The 21,100-nt window shown below is 70.4% G+C and overlaps 1 protein-coding gene across 4 annotated transcripts in view; it reads right to left on the bottom strand.

Annotated features, from left to right (window-relative positions):
• Positions 1-2,501: 2,501 nt before the first annotated feature.
• The window catches only part of DOCK6 (dedicator of cytokinesis 6), a 40,146-nt gene continuing 21,547 nt past the window's right edge, over positions 2,502-21,100 (bottom strand). Inside the window, exons 20-50 of one of the 4 annotated variants that reach the window (XM_067560540.1) lie at positions 20,813-21,044; positions 20,014-20,178; positions 19,462-19,637; positions 18,985-19,089; positions 18,526-18,606; positions 17,003-17,098; positions 16,477-16,617; positions 16,139-16,252; positions 15,468-15,638; positions 15,015-15,154; positions 14,588-14,757; positions 14,195-14,346; positions 13,601-13,783; positions 13,136-13,262; positions 12,780-12,864; positions 12,497-12,593; positions 11,298-11,432; positions 10,621-10,773; positions 10,075-10,233; positions 9,778-9,878; positions 9,243-9,435; positions 8,745-8,888; positions 8,360-8,491; positions 7,750-7,764; positions 6,066-6,191; positions 5,369-5,458; positions 4,905-5,141; positions 4,650-4,793; positions 4,212-4,318; positions 3,732-3,899; positions 2,502-3,228 (exon numbers count right to left, since the gene is read on the bottom strand). In XM_067560540.1, the coding sequence (XP_067416641.1) occupies positions 3,201-3,228; positions 3,732-3,899; positions 4,212-4,318; positions 4,650-4,793; positions 4,905-5,141; positions 5,369-5,458; positions 6,066-6,191; positions 7,750-7,764; positions 8,360-8,491; positions 8,745-8,888; positions 9,243-9,435; positions 9,778-9,878; positions 10,075-10,233; positions 10,621-10,773; positions 11,298-11,432; positions 12,497-12,593; positions 12,780-12,864; positions 13,136-13,262; positions 13,601-13,783; positions 14,195-14,346; positions 14,588-14,757; positions 15,015-15,154; positions 15,468-15,638; positions 16,139-16,252; positions 16,477-16,617; positions 17,003-17,098; positions 18,526-18,606; positions 18,985-19,089; positions 19,462-19,637; positions 20,014-20,178; positions 20,813-21,044 (4,167 nt within the window). In that variant the 3' untranslated portion in view covers positions 2,502-3,200. The remainder of the gene's footprint in view (positions 3,229-3,731; positions 3,900-4,211; positions 4,319-4,649; positions 4,794-4,904; positions 5,142-5,368; positions 5,459-6,065; positions 6,192-7,749; positions 7,765-8,359; positions 8,492-8,744; positions 8,889-9,242; positions 9,436-9,777; positions 9,879-10,074; positions 10,234-10,620; positions 10,774-11,297; positions 11,433-12,496; positions 12,594-12,779; positions 12,865-13,135; positions 13,263-13,600; positions 13,784-14,194; positions 14,347-14,587; positions 14,758-15,014; positions 15,155-15,467; positions 15,639-16,138; positions 16,253-16,476; positions 16,618-17,002; positions 17,099-18,525; positions 18,607-18,984; positions 19,090-19,461; positions 19,638-20,013; positions 20,179-20,812; positions 21,045-21,100) is intronic. The other 3 variants (XM_067560541.1, XM_067560544.1, XM_067560542.1) reach the window with 3 other exon arrangements.

Raw genomic sequence — 21,100 nt, 5'->3', positions numbered from 1 at the left:
GGGTGCCCCCCCGGCCCGGCCTGCGGCGGGGCGGGCTCCAGGCGCCGGGAACACGGCCTGGCAGGAGTTAATTCCGCGCTGCCGGCTGGTGACCGGCTCCCGCCCGCTGGCCTGGTTCTAATTTAGCTGCTTTTTCCAGCTCTTGGTGCATTTTTGCTCGGAGCCGCAGAGTTTGTGGCTAGTGATAATGACGTGTCTCAGGCCTGCAGGGGTGGAGCTCGGCCCAGGCCGGGGCCCGGCCGGGCGCTGCCTAGACCCTGGCCAACAGGGCCCCCCCCATCACACCCGGCATTGCCCGGACCGGAGACAGGCCCTGCCCCAAAGAGCTTCCAGACAAAGCGGCTAATGAGCCGCCGCCCTGCTCCAGGCCCCCAGCGAGTCAGTGGCAGAGGGGGGAACAGGACCCAGCTGGGCCTGGGTCGCCCCCAACTTCCCCAGCGCTCGGCTGGCCCCTGACCCACGGCAGGCTCCCCCCCCCCCCAGCCACGAGAGGCTGTTCGCAAATGTCAGGCCTGATCCTGCAGCCGGGAGTCCCCCCCGCAGCCCCTGTGGCAGGGCAGCTCCTGCACGGCTGGCCCTGGGGACTGTCCTGGGAGAGGTGGGGTCTGCCCCTGCCCCACGGGGGGCAGGCGAGGTCAGCTCTCGGTGCGGCTCTCTGGCTAGTCAGCCTGCACGCGGCGTGTCTGGATCTGTGCAGCGCCTGGCACAACGGGGCCCTGATCTCAGCCGGGCTTTGTACAGCGCCTGGCACAACGGGGCCCTGATCTCAGCCGGGCTTTGTACAGCGCCTGGCACAACGGGGCCCCCCCATCTCAGCATCAGGCAGCTCCAGCCCAGCCCTGCTGAAGACAAGCGAGTCCACGGCTGCCCCTGCAGAATCGCTCCCCCCCCGCCCCCCGGCCAGAAGAAGGCCTCGGGGGGGGGAGGGTGCAGGGGGGAGCAAACGGGGGCTGGCAGAGGGACGCTTTTTTATCTCTTGTGCCCCACGGCGCCCAGTCTGCAGCCCCCTGCCAGCCTCCGGCCTTGGTTCGTTTCGGCAGCTTGTGCCCGGCCCGTCGCCCCGCAGCAGCGAGGGCTTTATCCACCCACAGCCCTAGGGCAGGATAATAACCCCCCCCCGCCCCCCCAGATGGGACACAGGCCCAGCCAGACCCAGCGACTTGCCTCTTCTCCTTCTCCCCACGGCCTGCTGGGCCCCCGCCAGCTGGGGCCAGTCACAGGCGGCCTCACCTCTCACCCCCCGTACCCGGGTCCCGCCCGCTGCCTGGCCAAAGCCCAGCTGCACGGGCCAGGACGCCTGGGTTCTTGCCCCAGTACCAGCCTTAGGCAAGCCCCCCCCGGGCCTGCCCGGACTGGGAGCGCTGTGGGGTCGGGACGGTCTCGCTGTGTGTCCGTGCAGCACCTGGCGCAAGGGGGGCCCCCCATTCCCGGTGCCACAGAAGATCTGACAGTAACTAAGGTATTTCCAGCCCCGCTGGTGCCTTTGGGGGCCCCCCCCCCCCCCCCCCGTTCCTGCCCAAGCAGCCGGGGGCAGGCTCAGGAGACAGACCCGGAACAGCTGCCCCCCCCCCCGCCACACCAGGCCCTGCCCTAGGGGCATTTCCACCCCCGAAAGAGGCGTAAGGGCTGCAGCCGGGCAGCCCCTGGGGCCTGGCCAGAGTAGATGCCACAGGTTGCAAAACGGTGGGTCGGGGACCTTCAGCAAAACCAGCTGCGACCGGGGGGGGCCAGCTCTGCCCTTGGCTTGCTGGGTGACATCGAAACGTCCCTGCCCCTCCCTGTGCCTCAGTTTCCCCTCCAAAGCCTGGGTGAGGGTGAGCTCCTCAGGCCAGGGTCTGTGCAGGGGATTGTGTGTGGGGGGGAAGGTCTGCATGGCGTCCCCCCCCCCCGCTCCAGGCCCCTGCTCTCGGCCGGCCCCTGGAAACACAGACCAGACTCGGCTCCCGGCATGCAAAGAATCAAAAGGTTTTTGGTTTTATTGTTAAATCACTTTATAAATAAAGGCCCCAGCGGCGCCATGGCCCCGGCTGGACACGAGTGGGGGCACAAACACGAGCTGGGGGGGGCACACTGTGTGTGAGGGCGGGGGGGGGACGGGACACAGGAAGGCAGGAGCCGCACCTGAAGTGGCTGCACTGGGGGGGCTCTCTGGATCTGGGGGGGGGTTGGTTCCTCTCCCCTGCCTGGCATCAGAGGGAGGAATTCCCAGCATGGGGTTAAGGCTGGGGGCTCGGCCAGGGAAGAGGATGGGGGGGGTCACAGCAGCAGGGCAGCCCCTTAGCTGCAGTGGGGGGGGGGCAGGAACAGTTTGGACTCCACTCCCCCGCCCGGTCCCACATCCACTGGAGTCGAGGGGGGGGCAGAGCCCACAGCTAGACCCTACCCCCCCCCGGGTAGAACTGGCTGCTGGGTAGGTGGTTTCCTCAGCGTGAGAAAAGAAACATGGGGGGGGTCAGCTGGGCCCCCGGCCCCCCCCTTCACCCTCCAGCGCGAGCCAAGGCACGTGGGGGGTTGGAAGGCTCCTGCCGTGCCCTCCCCCCCCCCGCAGAGGGATGGGGCAGAGGCTGTGTCTCGATCCCCCCCCCCCAGGCTAACACTGCTGGGCAGGAGTCGCTCTGCACCCCAGGGGGGTGGGGGGAGGTGGCAGGACCCCAGGCACAAGTGCAGCGAGAGAAGAGGGGGGGGACCCAGCTGCCCGGGGTGGGGGGAGGGGGGCTTGGCCGGCAGGACTCCTGGGCTCCATTCCCAGCACTGGGGGGCAGCGCCTGCCCCCTTCCCGAGCCCCAGGAACCAGCCAGCCGGGCCCTTTGCCACGTGATGCCGCGTCCCCGGGATCCGCAGGGGGAGACGCGCCGGGGCAGCTGGCGTGGCTTTGGTCCACGTTAGGGGGGCAGGATCGGGGCCATCCGGCCTCCACCCCGGCTAAGGAGGCCATATCCTGCGTGCCCGCCCACAGCACCGGGCACAGGCCGCGGGAAAGACGCCAGGCACCCAGCCCTGGCCAGCTGGGGGCGGAGAACAGACGCTGAGTGTTTGACCGGGTCGCGTGGTCGCCCCGCTGGGGCTGGGGGAAAGGCAGGTTCTGATCCGGGGCTCAGCAAGGCACTCTGGGGTCTGGGGGGGGGCAGGCCCCGACAGGATGCGAGGTGGGGACGCCCCCCACAGGGCCGGGCTGGAAGAGCGGATCCGGCTGCCTCCTCCTAGGACTCCGGCTTGTGCAGACTGGACCTGTTCGGGGGGGGAGGGACGGACACGGACGGGCCAAAAGCCTCCAATTAATCCAACGGGTGAAATTAACACGTGGTGCAAACCCAGCCCCTCCCTGGTGGGGGGGGGACGGACCCCGTCAACTGCAGGGTCTGGAGAGACCCCAGAGAACAGCCCTACCCTGGAGTCCCAGCTCGGGGAGTGGGGTCTAGTGGTTAGAGCAGGGGGTTGGGAGCCAGGAGTCCTGGATTCTATCCATCCTGGGGGGCAGTGGGGTCTAGTGGTTAGACCAAGGAGCCAGGACGCCTGGGTTCTATCCCCAGCTCGGGGAGTGGGGGCTAGTGGTTAGAGCAGGGGGTTGGGAGCCAGGACTCCTAGGTCCCATTCCTGGCTGTGCCAAAGATTCTCTGCATGACCCCGGGCAAGTCCCTTCCCCTCTGTGCCTCAGTTTCTCCTTTCTCCATTCAGGCTGGAAACGAGCCGGGGCAGGGTCTGTCTCTCCCTGTGGCCGGGGCAGGGCTCACCGGTGCGTGGCGCGCGGGAGGAGGCGGGCGTACAGCTGGGGGATCCTGCGGCTGAGCAGGGGCTGCAGGGACTCCCGCAGGCGCTCGTAGTTCCGCTCCAGCTCCCGGTGATACTCCCGCTGGTCCGGCCCGATCAGCGCCTTGTTCTTACGCAGGGCGTCCTCACACCTGGAACCAACGGGGTCACTGGGGCTGGGGATCCCAGAATGCATTGCTTCACCCCAGCTGAGTGCCGGACACAATGCTGGGGGCAGAGGGAAGGGGACTCCCGTCTCCCCACGGGGAAGCCCCCCTGCCAAATCTGTTGGGGGCTGGGAGGTGCCAGGACCCAGCCCCCCTTCTCCTGCCCCCGTGAGGCAGCTCTGAGCCCAGGGCCCAGGACAGCCGGGTACCCCAGCCTGTCTGAGGCGTGTGGGAGCGTGACGTGGGGGGCTGGGGGGCAGTGGGGTGTGGTGGGGGGGTCGAGGGGGGGGCAGATACCGTTTGGTGAAGTCCCTGAAGCAGAGTCGCAGCTTGTTGTGGTGCCGGTAGAGTTTGGGGTCGTCCGGGATCTCGGCCAGGAACACCTGGGCCACCTCCAGCGGGCCCTGGGAACGGGGGGGGGGGCGGGTCAGCCCCCGCGGAGACACCCCCACACTCGGCACCCCAACCCCGGCGGGAGGGATCCGCACCCTCCCCCTCCCCCCCGCTGGTGCCCCTCACCCGCAGCCCCTGCCACCCCAACCCTGGGCTGCCCCCCCAGCTCCGCCCATGCCCCTCACTCCTGCTCGGCGCGACTCGACGCCCGGCAGGACGGCCAACGCTGCCCCGGGGGGGCGGTCACAGGGCAGGCCCAGCGGGGGCGGGGAAGGATCCGGGCCCAGCCCGGGCCCAGTGCGTGAGGCCGGTGACCCGCCGGGGGCCGCGGCCCGGCCAGACCTGGTTGACGGTGGTGCCCACGCAGCCCTGCAGCACCATCTGCAGCATCTTGGCGTCGGCCGGGTCCTGGTGGGTGGCGAAGGCCAGTTCCTGCGTCTTCTTCTGCATGTCCTCGATGGCCACCTCGATGGGGGTGAGGATGATCTGGGGACACGGGGGGGGGGGGTGTCAGCTTGGTGCCCCTGGACCCTCAGCCCCCCGCAGAGCTGAACTGGGGGGTGCGGAATGGGGACGCTGCCCCCCCCCCCCGGGCACCTCCTCCTTGTGGACGACGGGGAGGCGGGTTTTGATGTAGGGGAAGGCGTGCGAGGTGGTGAGCAGCGTCTTGCGCTTGCGCTGCTCGCTCAGGTCGCCGTGCGCCCGCCCGTCCCGCGTGAAGGGGGTGCAGAAGAGGAAGGTGCGCAGGTCGTAGTTCTTCTCGAAGTAGGTGACCCGCTCCTTCAGCTCGTAGGTGTCGAAGAAGGGCTCCACGTAAGTCAGCTGGATGTAGGCCTGGGGGGGAGGGGCAATGAGGGGGGGCACAGCTGGGGATCAGCCCCCCCCCACCGCCCAGTGAGCCCCACGCCAGGAGCGCCCGGGCCCACGCCGCCCTCCCCCATGGACCCAAAGCTGGGGGAGACTGGGTGTGTCCTTTTCCCACTCCGTGCCTCAGTTTCCCCTCCTGCCTCCTGGGAGCTCCGTGGGGCAGGGGGAGGGGGCGATCTTACCCCCGGCTTTACCTTGTGGGGATCCAGCCTGGCTTTGTCCACGGGGTTGGAGTCCTTGATGATCTCCACCCAGTCGTCCCCGAAGCGCTCGCTGTAGAACTCCTGGGGGGGGAGGCACCGGTCCGTGGGGCGGGGCTGGGCTTGCAACTGGCCAGTCTCCAGCCAGGCAGCCTCGTGGGGCGGCCCCAGAACAGCCACGGGTCCCACGGGCCACCTTGGCTGGTTGTGCAGGGACCACGGAGCCCGACCGGCCCCCCGGGGGCCTGCACCTGTCGAGGGGTCTCCAGCCCCCCAGCGGCAGAGCCGCAGCAAGGATTCGTTTGGGTGCCCAGAGACCCCAGCGAGGGGCAGAAGGGGCACGGGCGCCCTAGCTCCTCGGGATCGGGGAGCCATGGCGGGGGGGGGGCCGCAGGGCAGTTACTGAGCTGCCAAAACCCAGAGCACCAGGCCAGGCGTGAGCGCGACTCCCCAGTGCCTGCCCCACGGAGAGCTGGGGGGTGGTGGGAGGGGCAGAACCAGCCCCCGGACGCCCCGCGCCAGCCCAGACGAGGCCTCCCGCAGCGGGATCAGTCCCACCGCTGCCCCGGAGGCCGAAGAGGGAGAGCAGGGACCACCTCCTCCGCCCCGTGCTCCCCCCGCAGCCCCTGCGAGCCCAGCCCGGGGGTCCCTGCCCTCCCCACATCCCCGCCGGGGCCCCCGCCCCCCTGACCTCCAGCCGGTGGGAGATCTCGGCCAGCTTGGTGATGGACGGCTCTTTGTACACAAACTCCTGCTCGTCCAGGTCCCCGAATTTGCTGCCGTAGAATCCGACCCGGAAATACGTCCCGAACATGCGCTGGGGGCTGGGGGCAGAGGGGGGCTGGTGAGCCCGGGGGGGCCAGGCTGCTGGGAGGGCAGGTCCCGGCGGGGTCAGGGGAGCGCCTCATGGGCCTCTGCCCTCCCTTCGGTGCAGCCACCTCTGGGGTGCGGCGCAGCAGCTTGACACAGCAACGGCTTGGGGGCAGGAGAGCGCGCCCCCTAAGCACCCCCCCGGCCCCTGCAGCACAGTGCCCCCTAGCGCCCAGCAGTGACTGGCGGGGGAGAGCCCCCGCCCCACTCCGTCAGGCTGCCCTTGGGGGTCTCCCATCCCCCACCCCTGCCCCAGGGAGACCCGTCCCGGACCTGCCCTAGGAGAGCCTGGGACCAGCCTGACGGTTCCTGGCTAGGGATGGAGCGGGGGGGCCTGCAGAGGGGAGCGGGGCCCAATGGTTACAGCAGGACGCCTGGGTTCTGTGCCCAGCTCTGGGAGGGATCTAACCACTAGACCCCACGTCCCCTCCCAGAGCTGGGGACAGAACCCAGGCGTCCTGGCTCCCTCCCGCTCTAACCACTAGTCCCCTCTCGGATCTGGGACTGGACACAAGAGATGCCGCCAGGCTGGGGGGGGCCACTGGGGAACGGCCCCCGCCCTGGCACTCGGCTGCTATGGCTGTGTCGCCTCCCACCTGACCCCCCTCCCCCCGAATCCCCAGCACAATCCTGAACCCCCAAAACTTGCCTCCCCCCCGAGTCCCCGCTGGCCCCCCAGAATCCCCCAGCATGTTCCCGGCCCCCCCAAACTCCCTGCCCCCCAGTGCACCCTCTCGCTCCGTCCCTGCTGAGTGGAGAGTCCCCTTCCCCCTCAGGCCCCCTGCTCAGCCCCCAGCCCCCTGGGCTCCTCCCCGTTCCCGCAGCTCGGGGGGGGGACGGCCTGGGCCCCCCCCCATGGGTGACTTACCGCAGCATCGAGGCGGGGACCGGCAGCGGGCAGGACCGGCGGGCAGGGAGAGAAAAGGAGAAGCAGGTTAGCAGCGGTTAGCAGTCGGCTCCCGGCGTGGTGCTGGGGGGCGGGGACGGACTGCCCCCCCCGCTGTACCGCTGAAGCCACATCCGCCGTGCAGCCCCCATTGCCCCCTGAGGCGCTGCCCCCCCGGAGGTGAAAGGTCAGCAGGCTCACCGCTGGGCAGAAGGGGGCCAGTGCTCTGGGGCAGGGGAGCTGGACCCCATCCCCGGACCCACAGCTCTTCCCAGCCAGGGCTATCCTGCCCCCGCCTCCCCCCAGCCTGGGAGCTGAGACCTGCAAACTCATCACTTCACGCCCAGGGCAAACGCCCCCGTCCAAGGTCGCGTGCAGCAGGGAGAGGGGGGCCACTAACCACTAGTTCCCACCCCCCTCCCAGAGCCGGGCAGAGGACCCAGGCGTCCGGCCTCCCAGCCCCCCCCTGCTCTAACCACTAGGCCCCACTCCCCTCCCCGCGAGGGACAGGGTTAGAAGGAGACGCCAGGCAGCCCGGACCATGCATGGGGCGGTGGGGGGGAGGCACACGCACACCCGTGCACACCCCTTCGAAAGCAAAGAAACACACGTGTCCTACCTCCCAGCCAACGCTCTGCCGGGACGGGCCGGGACGGGCCGGGCGGAGAAGGGGGCGGGGAGAGAGCAGGAGAGAGAGCACGTCAATGGCCACATCGGGACCCCCACGGCGCAGTCCGGCGGCCACGCCCGCATCGGGGCCTGACACACGCCCCTCACACCCCCCCCCCGGGGCGTTGCACACCTGGCTGGGGGGGGGCGAGGCCCTGACCGCCCGGAAACGCTGCCCCCGACCATGCTCTGCAACCCACCCCGGGGGATCCGGAGCATCCCCGGCCCAGCTCCCCAGCTGGCCCCGGTGCCACCCACGCCCGTGGCTGCCCGCCGGTCACCTGCCCCCAAGTTCAGTGGGACTCGGGGGGGGGGGGTGTCCCCGCTTCCCTGCAATCCGCACGTCTGCCACAAGGGGGCACTCTGCCTTAGACGAGCAGGCTCGCCGGGGTCACCCCACGGTGCAGAGGGGGAAACTGAGGCAGGGTCGGGAAGGGACCTGCCCAAGGACGCAGATCCCCCTCCCCTCCCCCCCCCAGAGCTGGGGGTAGAACCCAGGAGTCCGGGCTCTCAGCCGCCCCTCGCCGGGTCCCCCCGGCCTGGCCCACGGCGGCGCCCACCTGGCTGGTGATGCGGCTGAAGGCCTCCTGCAGGTTGCCGTGCAGCGCCGCCAGCTTCTTGAACTCCCGGTTGGCCTCGTGGATGGGGATGAGGATCTTGTAGACCTGGTTCACCGCCTCGTACAGCCCGCCCTGGGGGGGGAGGGCGTGAGACGGGGGGCACAGGGATCGCTGCCCCCTGCCCGGCTCCCCCAGGCCCAGACACCCCCTCCCAACGCCCCCTGTTGCTCCCTTCGCCGCCCCACTCCCCGATTCCCACCCTCCCCATGTGCCCGGCCCCCTCGGACTCTCTCCGGCTCCAGGCCTCAATAGGGGCGGCCTCGGGGCTGCTCTATCTCCCTCCCTCGGCCGGCGGCGGCAGTAGGGCCGTTACCCAGGCGCTCACCATGGTGAAGAAGGTCGCCGCCTGCTCCAGGAGCCCCACCAGCCCCAGCTCGGTGAAGAACTTCCCGGAGCAGATCCCCTCTTCGTCGGGGGCCAGCACGTCGTCGGAGACGGCCGACTCCTCCAGCACGTTGGACGAGATGCCCTGCCGGAGACGTGCCGTGAGAGGGGCCGAGAGACCCCTGCCCCGCTCCCCATCGGCAGGCGGGGCAGCACGCACACCTGCCCGGGTACGCCAGAGGCAAGCGGGTCTAGTGGTTACAGCAGGGGGGCTGGGAGCCAGGACTCCTGGGTTCTCTCCCTGGCTCTGCGAAGGCAGCAGTGTCTAGTGGTCAGAGCACTGGGGGCTGGACGCCAGGACTCCTGGGTTCTCTCCCTTTCCCCCTCACGGGGCGATGGGGGATTCGCTGGTCTGTATCCGAGGGGCCCCGTCCCCGATCTCCCCCCGCCGAGGCCAGGGCTGGCCCTGGATGCGCCGGGGGGCGCCCTCCCCGCTCACCTGGAAGGAGACGCAGCCCACGGGCAGGTGGCGGCAGTCCTCCAGCATGCTGAGGTACTCGGCCACCAGCGCGGCCGCGTGCACCAGGCACTGTGCCGCCTCGGCCTGGTTCCCCTGCGAGGAGTGCTTGGCCGCCATGTTCTGCAGCCAGGTCAGCCGCAGGTCCGGGGAGTTCTGGTAGCCCTTGGCAATCCTGCGGGAGAGAGAGGGCTGGGAGCCAGGATGCCTGGCTTCTCTCTGGGCTGGGGGAGGGGAGCGGGGTCTAGTGGTTAGAGCCAGGGGGGGTCTAGGAGCCAGGACTCCTGGGTTCTCTCCCCGGCTCAGCCACAGACCCACTGCGTTATCTGGCGGCAAGTCTCCCCTCTCTGCTCAGCCCCCCACGTCTCTAACGGGAAGTACCACTGCCAGCGGGGGGCGAAGCTGTATAAAGCTGGGCAGTGGATGGGGGGGCAGTGGAGGAGGGCAGGGCCATGAACATGACGGGCGGGGGGCGTGGCTGGTCGGAGGGGCTGTGGGGGGCGCGGCGGGGACTCACCTGTACATCAAGTCTATCAGCATCTCAGGATCCTCCTGATGCTCCTTCATCTTGACGGTGTCGGTGAGGATCATGTGCAGGTTGAAGACGAGGTCCTGCACCTGGGGGGCGGAACGAGGGGCTGGAGTCTCCCAGGTTCAAACGTTCCCCCTCTCCCCATGGGGACGGGCCCCGGATGCCCCCTGCCACCCCCCCGGTACCCGCTCAGCGACGGGGGCGCAGCCAGCACCCCCCAGCCAGGGCAGGTCCCCCCCGCCCCCCTTGGCAAAGCTGCTGCCCGAAGGGCCCCCGCGGCACCTGCTCGGCGAAGGTGCTGTCCCGCGGCCCCGCGTCCTCCTCGGCGTAGGTCAGGATGGTTTTGAGCGAGCGCCGCAGATGCTCCTCGTTGAAGCTCGGCGACGTCCCGACCAGCGAGGACAGCGACATGGTCACCTGCATCTTCACCCGGGCAAAGTTCTGCAGGACGAGGACGGGGGACGCTGAACCAGGAACCCGCCGCGCCCCCTGCTGCTTTGGGCACCGGGGTGTCCTGCTCCTGGCACGGAGGGTGAGGGCAGCGGATGCCTGGATGGCCCTAAGCTGGAATCCCGCTGACTGTGCCCGCGTTCCCCGCCATGGCAGGAGCGAGCCCTGGGTGTGAGCAGGGGGGGTCCCATACCTGGAGCCCCCCAATAACCCTCCCCCCGGATCTGCCACCTGCGCAGACATTACAGCCTCATGGTGCTTGCAAAGGAGCTGGCCCCGTGGTCCCACCGTCCCCTCCAACCGCTGCGCTCCACCCCAGAGCCAGCTGCATGGCAGCGAGCGGAGGGCGTCCCTGCCCCGCGGGCGCCGTGCACTCACGTGGCCGATCTCGAAGTTCTGGCGCATGAGCAGGTAGAGCGAGGCGCTGGCGTGGGCGCGGATGGCAGCCACCCGGCTGCTGCAGTGCCGCAGGAGCCGCAGGCACAGGTCGGCGCACAGCTCCGTGTCCTCCTCGAACAGCATCTCCGGGAACTGCGCCGGCGGGGAGAGGGTTAGCGCAGCCCAGGGAGCCACCCCCTGGGCGCCAGGACTCCTGGGTCCTCGCCAGGCACTGGAGGGGTCTGGGGTCTGGTGGTTAGATCAGGGGGGGCTGGAAGCCAGGACCCCTGGGCTCTCGCCTGGCTTGCGGGTTCCAGCAGCTGGACCCCAGGGATTGGCTTCTGTTCCTGGCTTCACCCTCTCGCTCCCAGAGCCCCAGCCGCCCGTGGGATGGGCCCAGTCAAATCCATAACCCCTGGGCGCCGATCTCCAGCCCCTGGGGCCCCAGACGGGCACACAGGGCCCTTCACCCGCTTGGCACGGTCGCCCCGCGCCAGCCCAGGCCCCGTCAGAATCACCCCACTGGGCCGAGCAGGGGGCAGGCCATCGAACTCGGGACCCCCGGATTTACCACCCCTGGTCAGACCAGCCGATACCTCCAGCTCCGGAGCGTGGCCACTAGCAGGCGGCGGAGCCCGGCCCTGCCCGGGGACCCGCGCGGGGGGAAGCCCACTCACCTTGCTCACCAGCGCCCGCTGGGACGCGAAGCAGTGCTGCAGGAAGAGGGCGCTGGGCGCGCAGGCCATGCCGTGCAGGAGCACCCGCAGCACCCCGTCCAGCACGCTCTCCCGGGCCTCCGCCAGCAGCACCGTCTGCAGGGAACCAGGGGCCGTGAGGGAGGGAGGCGTGCGGCCGAGAGCCGAGACTCCGGGGGAAACGAGACCCCAATGCTTGCAGGGAGCCAGGCCTCCTGGGTCCTATCCCAGCTCTGGGCGGGGAGTGGGGTCTAGTGGTCAGAGCAGGGGGCTGGGAGCCAGGACTCTGGCTCTGGGAGGGGAGGGTGGGTGACGCGGGGTGGAACATGAATGACCGTTCATAATACTGCGAAATGACAGTCATGCGTGTGCCACGTTTCTGGGGGATGCCGCGGCCGGGACGGCAGCAGACCTGACCCTGCTCAACGGCCCATCAAGGGAACACGCAGGCAGCGAGAGCACCCCGGGGACACGGAGGCTTTCGCAGCCCGCGTGGCTGGGTTTGGGACAAGCCACGTGGCAAAGGGACACACGAGGCAGCTGCGCCAGCCCCCTCGTGGCGTCATTCCTGCCTCCCAGCTCCGGATCCGCTAGAATGCAGCTGCAGCGGTGACGCAAACCGGGACTGAGACGAGCCTGCGAAGCCCCCGGTTCCGCCGAGAACCCGACACAGACGGACTCATGCCACTTGTCTGCACCGGGTCACTCTGACCGGCCAGCGTCCGCCTCATCCATGTATAAGGAGCCTCCGTCAGGTACGGAGGGAGCAGCCGGCAGCGCGGGACCCGGGGTAAGGCCCAAACCCCCCTTGCTCTGGCCCCGGGGCTGAGCTGCTGGGGCCGGGCGAACGTTTCGGTGAAGGGCAGAGTTTGAATCACGTCCAGCGGCTGAAATGCAGGCGAGGGGCTGGGAGGTTGTTCCCTTGTAGCTCCTGGATGCCCGGGGACGGGGGGGGCCCGCACCGCGGGGTGGGGCTGGTTGGTGAACTGCAGCGCTGGGAGAACCTGCCCTAGGCACGGCCGGGTGACAGCGGGGTCCAGTGGTTAAAGCGGGGAGCCAGGACTCCTGGGTCCTGTCCCCAGCTCGCCGGGGGGGGGGGGGCTGCTCAGCGGCAGGGGGTGGCTTGGCTGGGGGAGGGGGCCGCGCTGGGTGGGGAGGGGGTCACCCCGCCCTGCCCCCACCTGGACGATGATCTCCAGCGTGTCCAGCACCACCAGGTTGGCCTCGGTCGCCATGTTCCCCTCCACCAGCGCCTCCGCCTCCACCTCCTCCTTGCTCCTGCGGGCAGAGCACAGCCTCAGGGGGGCTGGGAGCGTCCCCCCGGCGCCCCCCCCAGCCCGGCGTCGCTCCCCCACGCCCAGCCCCCAGCCCGGCGTCGCTCCCCCACGCCCAGCCCCCAGCCCGGCGTCGCTCCCCCGGTGCCCCCTCCCAGCCCAGCGCCCCCCGGCGCAGCAGCACACGTACTTGTCCACCTTGTCCGAGTTCTGGCGCCACTGGGTGAGGTTCTTCCTCCAGCGAACACTCTCCTGGCCCCCCAGGGGGCTGCGCTCTGCAGGAAAGGGGTGTGTGTCAGGCGCTGTATGGCCGGGGGGGCAGGGGGGAGCTGCAGGGGCTGCGGGAAATGGCCGGTGCCCAGCCCTGGCACCCGAGTGTGAGCTGGTGCTGGCACCACGACACCCCCCAACTCCCCCCGTGAGAAGACGCGGAGGCCACGGGTCTCCCACCGGGCAGGGAGTGGGGCAGGGGGGGGCGGCTCTTGTACTGGCAGGGCGGTGTGACAGGCCATTGTGTCTCCCCCTCCCCCCCCGGGCGCCGCTCACCCCTGCTGCGCCGCACCATCTCCTGGCGGGCCCCGACCGTGCCCAGAATCGCCTCCTCCAGCCGCGCCTTCATGTCCAGCGACTTCTTGAAGGCCAGGCTGCTGCTGCGCTCCCAGGCTTTCCTGCCCTGCGGGGTGGGGGGGAGACAGGGGGGGGTGAGAACAAGGCAGGCCCGGCAGGAGGGGGGCACGGTTCCCGGGGTGTCCGGCCGTGCGGTGTCTACCCCGGGGGAGCCGGATTAAGCGCTTGGGGGGGGGGGGGGGGGGCTGTGATAGCCGGGGGAGGAGAGGCTGATGGGAATCGGACCCCCCCCAACATGGGTACCTGTGACTTCGAGGGGGGGGGCCGGGAGGGGCCCCCAGCAGCCTGAGTGGGGGCAGCGGGGATTGGAGACGCCCCCCCCATCCCCGGCATGCGCACAGGGGGCCCGGATGCTCGGAGCTGTCTGGGAACCCCCCGCCCCACCTTGTACTCGAAGCAGGCCACGCAGAGGTAGAGCAGGTCGAGGAGGCGGCCGACGTGCAGGGGGGGCAGCTCGGCGAACCAGCCGTGCAGGGCGTCCGCGGCCCCGTTCTTCAGCACCCACAGCAGGCAGGCCAGCAGGGCGCGGGTCGCCTCGGCCGACAGCGTGGCGCCTGGGCGGGGGGGCTGCAGGGAGAGACGGGGTCAGCGCCCGCCCCCCGCCCGGCTGGGGCGCAGCTCAAGGACTTTCCTCCGCCCGGGGGCTGCCCCCCAGCGACGGCCCCCCATTCCCAGCCCCTGGGGTTCGCTCACACGGCTGGGGCTGGCGCAGTGACATTCGGGGGGGGGGCCGAGGATCAATCCTGGGGAGGGACCCCCCTGCCCTCACCCCCGTCCCCGTCTGCTCAAAGGGCATCTACTCAGCGCTCCGTCCCCCACCCAGCCCCCGTGGGGTCGCCCGGCTCTGGGCACCAGGACACCCGGTTCTCTCCCCGGCTGGGATCCCCAGGACGGACGCTCCCCGCTGCCAGCGACTGGGGTCCCTCAGATGTCCCCGATGGCTCTAGGGTCCCCTCCACCCCCCCGGAGGTTACTCACGGCTGCTGGCGGCTGGAAGGGGCTGGCCCGGGGGGCGTGGGGCAGGGGGGCGCCGGCGATGGCCATGGCCACGGACTGGCTGATGGTGCTGCTGTTGGAGTCTCCTTCGTCCCCGAGCATGGCGCCCAGGCGCCCGCGCGAACTGTGGGTCTCTGCGGGGGAGAGAGCAGGGCTAGCGGGGTGTCGGGGGCACCAACCAACCTGGGGGGCACCCTAGACAGAGGAAATGGGGCGGGAGCTGGAATGGAGGCTGTTAGCCTGGACGTCTCGGTTCTGGCCCTGGCAGGGAAGGGAAGCGGGGTGTAGTGGTTAGAGCGGAGCGGCCGCACTGGGCGTTGCTGTGTGCTCCAGTGGGGGGCTGCCCCCGTGGGTCCCTGCCCCCCCCCAACGCACCGGTGAAGTCGTAGAGCTGCGGCAGGGCATCCAGGACGATGCCGATGAGCGGCAGGTAGAGCTGGGCCACGTGGGCGCGGGCGGCGGGGGCGGTGTAGCGGGCGTCCGCGTCGTGGCTGTACAGCAAGTTGTGCAGGGCGCCGATGGCCTTCTTGTGCAGGGAGAAAACGCTGCGGGGGGGGGGGGAAGAGGCTGCATGAAAGGGGGCCCGGCCCTGAGAATGTCCTGCTCTAACCACTGCACCCCACTCCCCTCCTTGAGCCAGGGACAGAACCCAGGCGTCCTGAGGGCCCCTCCACCCATGGGAAGCTCCCGCTATCTCGGGGGTGGGGGTGGGGCCCCTCCACCCATGGGAAGCTCCCGCTATCTCGGGGGTGGGGGTGGGGCGGTATCCAGGCCCACTGCCCCCTCCGGGGTCCGCACTCACCCCTCGGCATCCGGCTCCAGGACGAGCGCCAGCTCCGTCAGCACCAGCCCCGCCAGGAAATGCTGCCGGCGGAAGGGAGCCGAGAGCTCAAACATGCCGGCCACGCGCGACTCCTGCGCCGGGCTGGAGAAGGCCGAGCCCTGCAGGGGCAAGCAGACATCAGCCGGGGGCGTGTGGGGCAGCGGTGGGTGGCAATGGGGGAAGGACCATGGGGATGCCGGTGCCGGGAGCGGGAACCGCCTGGCCACCAGTTGCAACTGCCCCAGGCCTGGCCCCTCATCCGCCCGCCCCCCCCCCCCCCCACGGTCCCCAGCTAGGACACCCCAGCCCCCTCGGCCAAGACACAAGAACCATTCTCCTCCGCTCTTGGGGAGACCTTCTTGTGGGACCGCGACCCTCCCCCCCCACCGGGAGACAGCCCTGAGGGGAGGGGTCCCGGCCCCCCCATGGTACCTGGGAGGTGGCGGAGGAGACGGAGGGCGAGGGGGAGGCGGGCGGCGAGGGGCTGCGCCAGGGCAGGTTGAGGCTGACGTAGTGTTCGTGGCTGCAGACGACGCGCAGGAAATCCACGCGCAGCGCCACCAGCGCGGGGGGGTTCTGGGCGCTCGGCAGCCGGTTACTGATCTGGGGGGGGGCACAGCCTGTGACGGGGGGGACGGGCTCCCGGGACAGCCCAGCACGGCAACTCACCGGCTAGTCCCCCCGGCCCGGCCCACCCCGCCCTGTTCCCCAGCCCAGACGTATCCGCCTCCCACCTGCCCCCTTTCCCAACCCCCCACCTGCCCCCTTTCCCAACCCCCCCAGCCCAGACGTACCCACCCCCCACCTGCCCCCTTTCCTGACCCCCCCAGCCCAGACATATCCACCCCCCACCTGCCCCCTTTCCCGACCCCCCAGCCCAGACGTACCCACCCCCACACCTGCCCCCTTTCCCAACCCCCCAGCCCAGACATATTCCCCCCCCACCTGCCCCCTTTCCTGACCCCCCCACCTGCCCCCTTTCCCGATCCCCCCAGTGGCACATCCAACCCCTCCCAGTCCAGTTCTGAGGCCGACGCCAGCAGGAGGGTTGAAGGGCCTGTGGGACTCCCAGCCACTGGACGGCCCGGCCCGGCCCCGCCCACCTGCTTGTAGTAGGAGCGGATGAGGCCGAAGACGAAGCCGCGGTCCATCAGCGAGAGCAGGTCGTTCAGGAAGAAAGCCAGGCTGCCGTTCAGCCGCTCCGCCAGCTCCGCGTCCTGCGAGACGAGGCCGGGGGGGGAGGAGGGGGAGTTATGCCCCGCTGGGGGAGAGGGGGCTGGCTCCCCATGTGGGGTACGGCTCCTGTGGACACGGGGCTAACGGGGTCCAGGCTGCCCGGGGTGGGCTGGTAACACTGGGTAACGGGGGCTGGCGATGACGGGGGCAGAGCTGAGCAGGGGGGGATGGGGGCACCGGGCGGGCCCCCCGGGGGGGCACTGACCTTCTGGTAGCGGCTGGTGATCTCGGCGCTGACGGAGCCCACCAGGGCGGCCACGTCGTCCACGAAGCGGCTGGGGAAGCGCAGGCGGCGCGGCGCCTCCAGCTGGCCGGCCAGGTGCAGGTGCAGGGCCATGCTCTTCACCTGCGGGCGGGACCAGAGCTCTTCACCCGCGCGCTGGCCGGGGGGAGCCCCCGAGCGGCTCGGCTGTGCCGGGAACCGGCCGCCTTCTGCCAGAGCTGAGCCTCCCTCCTTCCCCCCCACGAGCCCAGGGCCGGTGACCCCAATTCCCCCCCCCCCGGGGGATGGTGACGGGCTGACCAGACTTGGGGGGGCTCACGAGTTGGGGGGGCAGGGCAGGGGGCAGGACGGTGCAGCGCTATACGGGGGAGGGGTTGGTGGGCTAGGGGACGCTGCGTCTGGGCCAGCCCCTTCCCCCCCACTTGGTCCCTTGCCAAAGGGTGGCTCTGGTGGGGCTGCCGGGGGGCAGGGAGGGAGACACGGGGGTTCCCCCGCCCCGGGCACTCACCATGAGCTGGAAGAAGAACCAGGCCTGGCTCAGCACAGCTTCGCGCACGCTGCTGGTGCTCACCACCCACTGCAGGGCCAGCTCCTCGTGCAGCAGCTGGGCAGAGGCAGACGTGGGTCACGGGGGCTCGGCCGGCGGCACCGCGGGGTTAACGCTGGGGGGGGGGCGGTTTGTCTCTGGGCGAGGGCATCAAGCGTTTCCCCTCCCCCCATGGCTCGGCTGAGGGGGCGACGCAGGGGGATTTACACCAATTTACCCCTCTGCCGGCGGTGCTCATCCGGCCCCCATCACCTGGCCAGGGCTGTGACCCCTCGCTGCGGGTGGGGAAACTGAGGCCCAGAGAGACTAAGCTCCGTGTGCCCTAGGCCGCCCGGGGGATTGAACCCAGGCAGGGGCTGGGCGAGCATCCCTCCCCTCCGGGGCCAGCCTCCGCCCACCGGGGCACCGGCCCCCCAGCCACGCGGCCGGCGGCGCTTTAGCTGACCAGCCTTCGATTCAGGACTGGGCCGGGGCCAGATCCGGCCAGATTCCTGCTCCGGCTGCTTCCGCGCTACCACCTGCAGCCGCCCCGGCGACTCGCCCCGGGGGACGGACGTGCTGGGCCCTGGCGCGTGAGTGCGTCCGGCCCCGTGGCGAGGCCCGGCAGTTCTCCTGGCCCCGTTCCCCACGGACGCTTGCCTGGGCGGGTCGTTCACCCGGCCCCAGCGGGACTGGCAGGAGCTCCCCGGTGGCTGCGTCCCCGCCGGCCTGAGGCCACGAACCCAGTGAGCAAAGGCACCAGCATTTTGCTCCCCGGGCTCGGCGGCGAGGGGCCGGAAGGCGGCTGGAGAGGAAGTGGCTGGCGCAGGCATGGCAATGGAGGAAAGTGAAGGGCGCGTGGGAGGAATTGATGCCGAGGGGGCGGCACCAGGGAGAAGATGGATGGAGAGTGCGAGAGGCTGGAGCTTTGAGCTGCTGGTTAAAGTAAGATCCAGAGGGAACCTGGCCGGAAGTTTTCTCCCCCCCCGGATCCGGATCCAGATCCGGATCCCCGCTCTGCTCAGCCAGCCCCGGGTCTCGGGAAGGTTTTGGCGCGTCTCTTCTGAAGAACGTGTCGGGCATGTGGGGATCACAGCCCAGGCCTAGGCAGGGTCTCCAAGCGCCTCCTTGGCATTCGTTACTTGGGCCCCGGGTCACCCCGGTGTGGCTAGGTGCTGCTGATGGGGAAACTGAGGCACGGGACAGGGACGTGACATGCCCAACGCCACACGGGGGCAAAGTATCGGACTCTGGCTCTCGCCATTACATCACTTCCCCCTCCTGACCCCCAGCCCCTGGCTCTGACCCCCCAAACCCCACGCCCCTCCCAGCTCCCAGGGGTCTGGCCTCTCCCCACCCCCATCTGTCCATTCCAGGGGAGCAGGCGGAAGCTGGGCGGGTGAGCGTCTATCCCAGGAGCCTGAGGATCAGCTGAAGCTGGGCAAGAACAATGCCCCCCCGCCCCCCCGGCCAGACGTGCTCAGCTGCCTTCCCGCCCCCTCTACCTTCTTGGCGGTCGGCCTGGCGGGGGCGGCGGAGGAGCGCTCCAGACAGGATGAGAGGCGGTTAGAGCTTCGCTCGCAGGCCTGTGGGATGTGGGGGGTGGTGATGGGGGGAAGCAGTTAATGGAATGAGGATGGAGCAGAGAGAGACGGGACGGTCCCGGCAGCAGCCGAGGTCCTCACCGGGGCCAGCCAGGCCGGCTGGGGGCAGCCACCCCCCACCCCAGAGCCCTGCGATGCGGCGGCGGCGACGCACCACGTTTCCCTCCTCCAGCCCCGCACCCGGCTCCGGTTCTACCCGCCCGGCCCGGCACAGCCCGGCGCTGGCCCAATGACGCTGCAGTCCTCGCGCCGCGCCACCGGGGGTCAGCACGGGGCCGGGAGCCCCTAACGCGGGGTGCGGTGGGGGGCCCGGCGCGGCAGGGAGGGCTGGCAAGGGAAGCGGAGAAGGGGAAGGGGCACCTGTTTGAGGTCGGCGCTGGAGCTGGGCAGGTTCCGGCGCAGCACGGCCTTGGGCCCGCCGGGGGCGTAGGCCGAGTTCACCCAGGAGTGCGAGCGGTCGATCCCCTGCGCCGCGGCCGGCGGGAGAGAAAAGAGCAGCGAGAACAATCACCGGGGAGGGGGGCAGATCCAGAGGCACGAGCAGGGACCCCCGCACCCAGCCAGCCCCTGGCGGAGGCGTCGATTAGCGGGGAGAGGGTAGGACGAGGACAGGAGCAGCAGGGAAACGCCCCAGCCAGAGCGACCCACCAGCGCCCCCAGCCCAAAGCACCAAGCGGGGGGGGAGCCGCGCTCCGGTGCACGGCTCCGACCGGCTGCTTGCAAGGATCCCGGGGAACGTCCCAGGGCCCCAGCTGACTGATTCGACCCCAGAGGGACCCAGGGGCAAGCGCAGAGCCGGGAAGAGGGCCCCGGGGGCCGAGCCAGCGCTGGCCTTACTTTGCTGGCCAGGATCTTCTGCACCTCGTCATCCGGGGAGCCGGGCGTGCTGGCCAGGTCGGGGTTGCTGTTGCTGATGCTCTTGGAGCGCGACAGGTTGAGGCTGGCAGGGCGGCCGGTGGCGCGGGACAGGGTGGCGCATTGGATGGCACCTCCCTGGAGCCGCGTCCCGGCCTCTGCAATGAACACACCCGGGGGAGTCAAGGAGGGGGGGGGCAGATGGGCTCCTTTTGGGAGGTGACATTTAGAACCCCCTGGAGAACCCAGGAGTCCTGAGTCCCACCCGCCCTAACCACTAGACACCACTCCCCTTGCAGAGCCGGAGATAGAACCCAGGAGTCCTGGCTCCCAGCCTGGTTCCCCTCCCCCCGTCAGCAACAGGATCCCCACATCCCACCAACCCCCCTGGGAGCAGCCTCTCTCTCTCTCTCTCCCCCCCCCCGACTCCTCCTCCCATAGGCCCCTCCCCCCAGACCCCAGGACTCTCAGCCCCATGGATGTTAAGGGGTCGGCTGCCCCAGCTCCCCCAGTCGAAGATCCCCCCCGGCTCACCGCTCCCCGGCGGCGCCGGCTCGGTGGCAGGCAGGCGGAAGGCGAAGTGGACGTAGGCGGCCAGCAGCGGGTGGCGGCCGTGCTGGTCCTGGCCGGCCTCCAGGCCGCGGTGGATCTGGTTCACCATGACGGCGATGGCCTCGAAGGCGGCGCGGCCCAGGTTGACTGGGGGAGACGAGGAAGGGGTGAGCCGGGGAAGGGGAATGGCCTGGGCCACAGGACTCCTGGGTTCCTTCCCTGGCCTCCCAGGAGCACAGGAGCAGGGCCCTGTCAGCCCTGTGGAGAGGCAGCCTGACCTAGCGGGCGAAGCCCTGTGCTGGCATGCGGGACGCCTTGGCTCTGCTGCTGGCTGATCATGGGCAAGTCCCTGCCCCCTGGTGCCTCAGTTTCCCCTTCTAGAAAAGGGGGCTAATGCTTCCGCCCCAGGGTGCGGGTCGATTGCAGGGGGGGACTCCGACCCCAACGGGGCCCAGCCGGGAAATCGACTGTCCAAAACGACCGCCCTGGAGGAACCCCCTTTGATTGGCTGTCTCGCCCACTGCCCCACCTCCTGGGGTAAGGCAGCCAATCAGAGCAGCTGCACAGCTCTCACCTCCTCCCCATGGGTGTCGGCACCGTTCGGGGGAGGGGGGGCGCCGGGCACTCTCCAATCCGGGGGCGCGGGTCCCGCGGGGTGGGTGGGGGGCGCCGAGCACCCCCCGATCAGGGGACATGGTTCCTGCGGGGTGGGGGGCACTGGGCACTCCCCGATCCGGGGGCGCGGTTCCCGCGGGGTGGGTGGGGGGCGTCGGGCACTCACCGATCTGGCCCGCGATGACGGGCGGGCGGGCGATGAGGAGCAGCAGCTTGTCCAGGAGCTGGTGGCTGTGGGCGAGCAGCGGCTCCATGCCGGCCCCCCGCAGCCCGGCCACGCTGGCCCGCAGCTCCCCCTCCACGCTGCTCTCCGTCAGGACGGCGTCCCGCAGGCGCACCGGGAAGTTGCTCTTCTCCAGCACGTGGCCCAGCATGAAGAACTTATCCAGGGCGGGGTCCTGCTGGGGGCAGCGGGGTCAGGTGGCACCGGGGGGGGGGGGGGGGGAGAGATGGC

The sequence above is a fragment of the Emydura macquarii genome, unplaced genomic scaffold, assembly GCF_026122565.2.
Source record: "Emydura macquarii macquarii isolate MOO-44397 ecotype Brisbane River unplaced genomic scaffold, CSIRO-AGI_Emac_v2 contig_2292, whole genome shotgun sequence".
In the NCBI taxonomy this organism is placed as follows: Eukaryota; Metazoa; Chordata; order Testudines; family Chelidae; genus Emydura; species Emydura macquarii.
The sequence above is the reverse complement of the archived record's forward strand: the minus strand, read 5'-3'. Positions and strand labels throughout refer to the sequence as shown.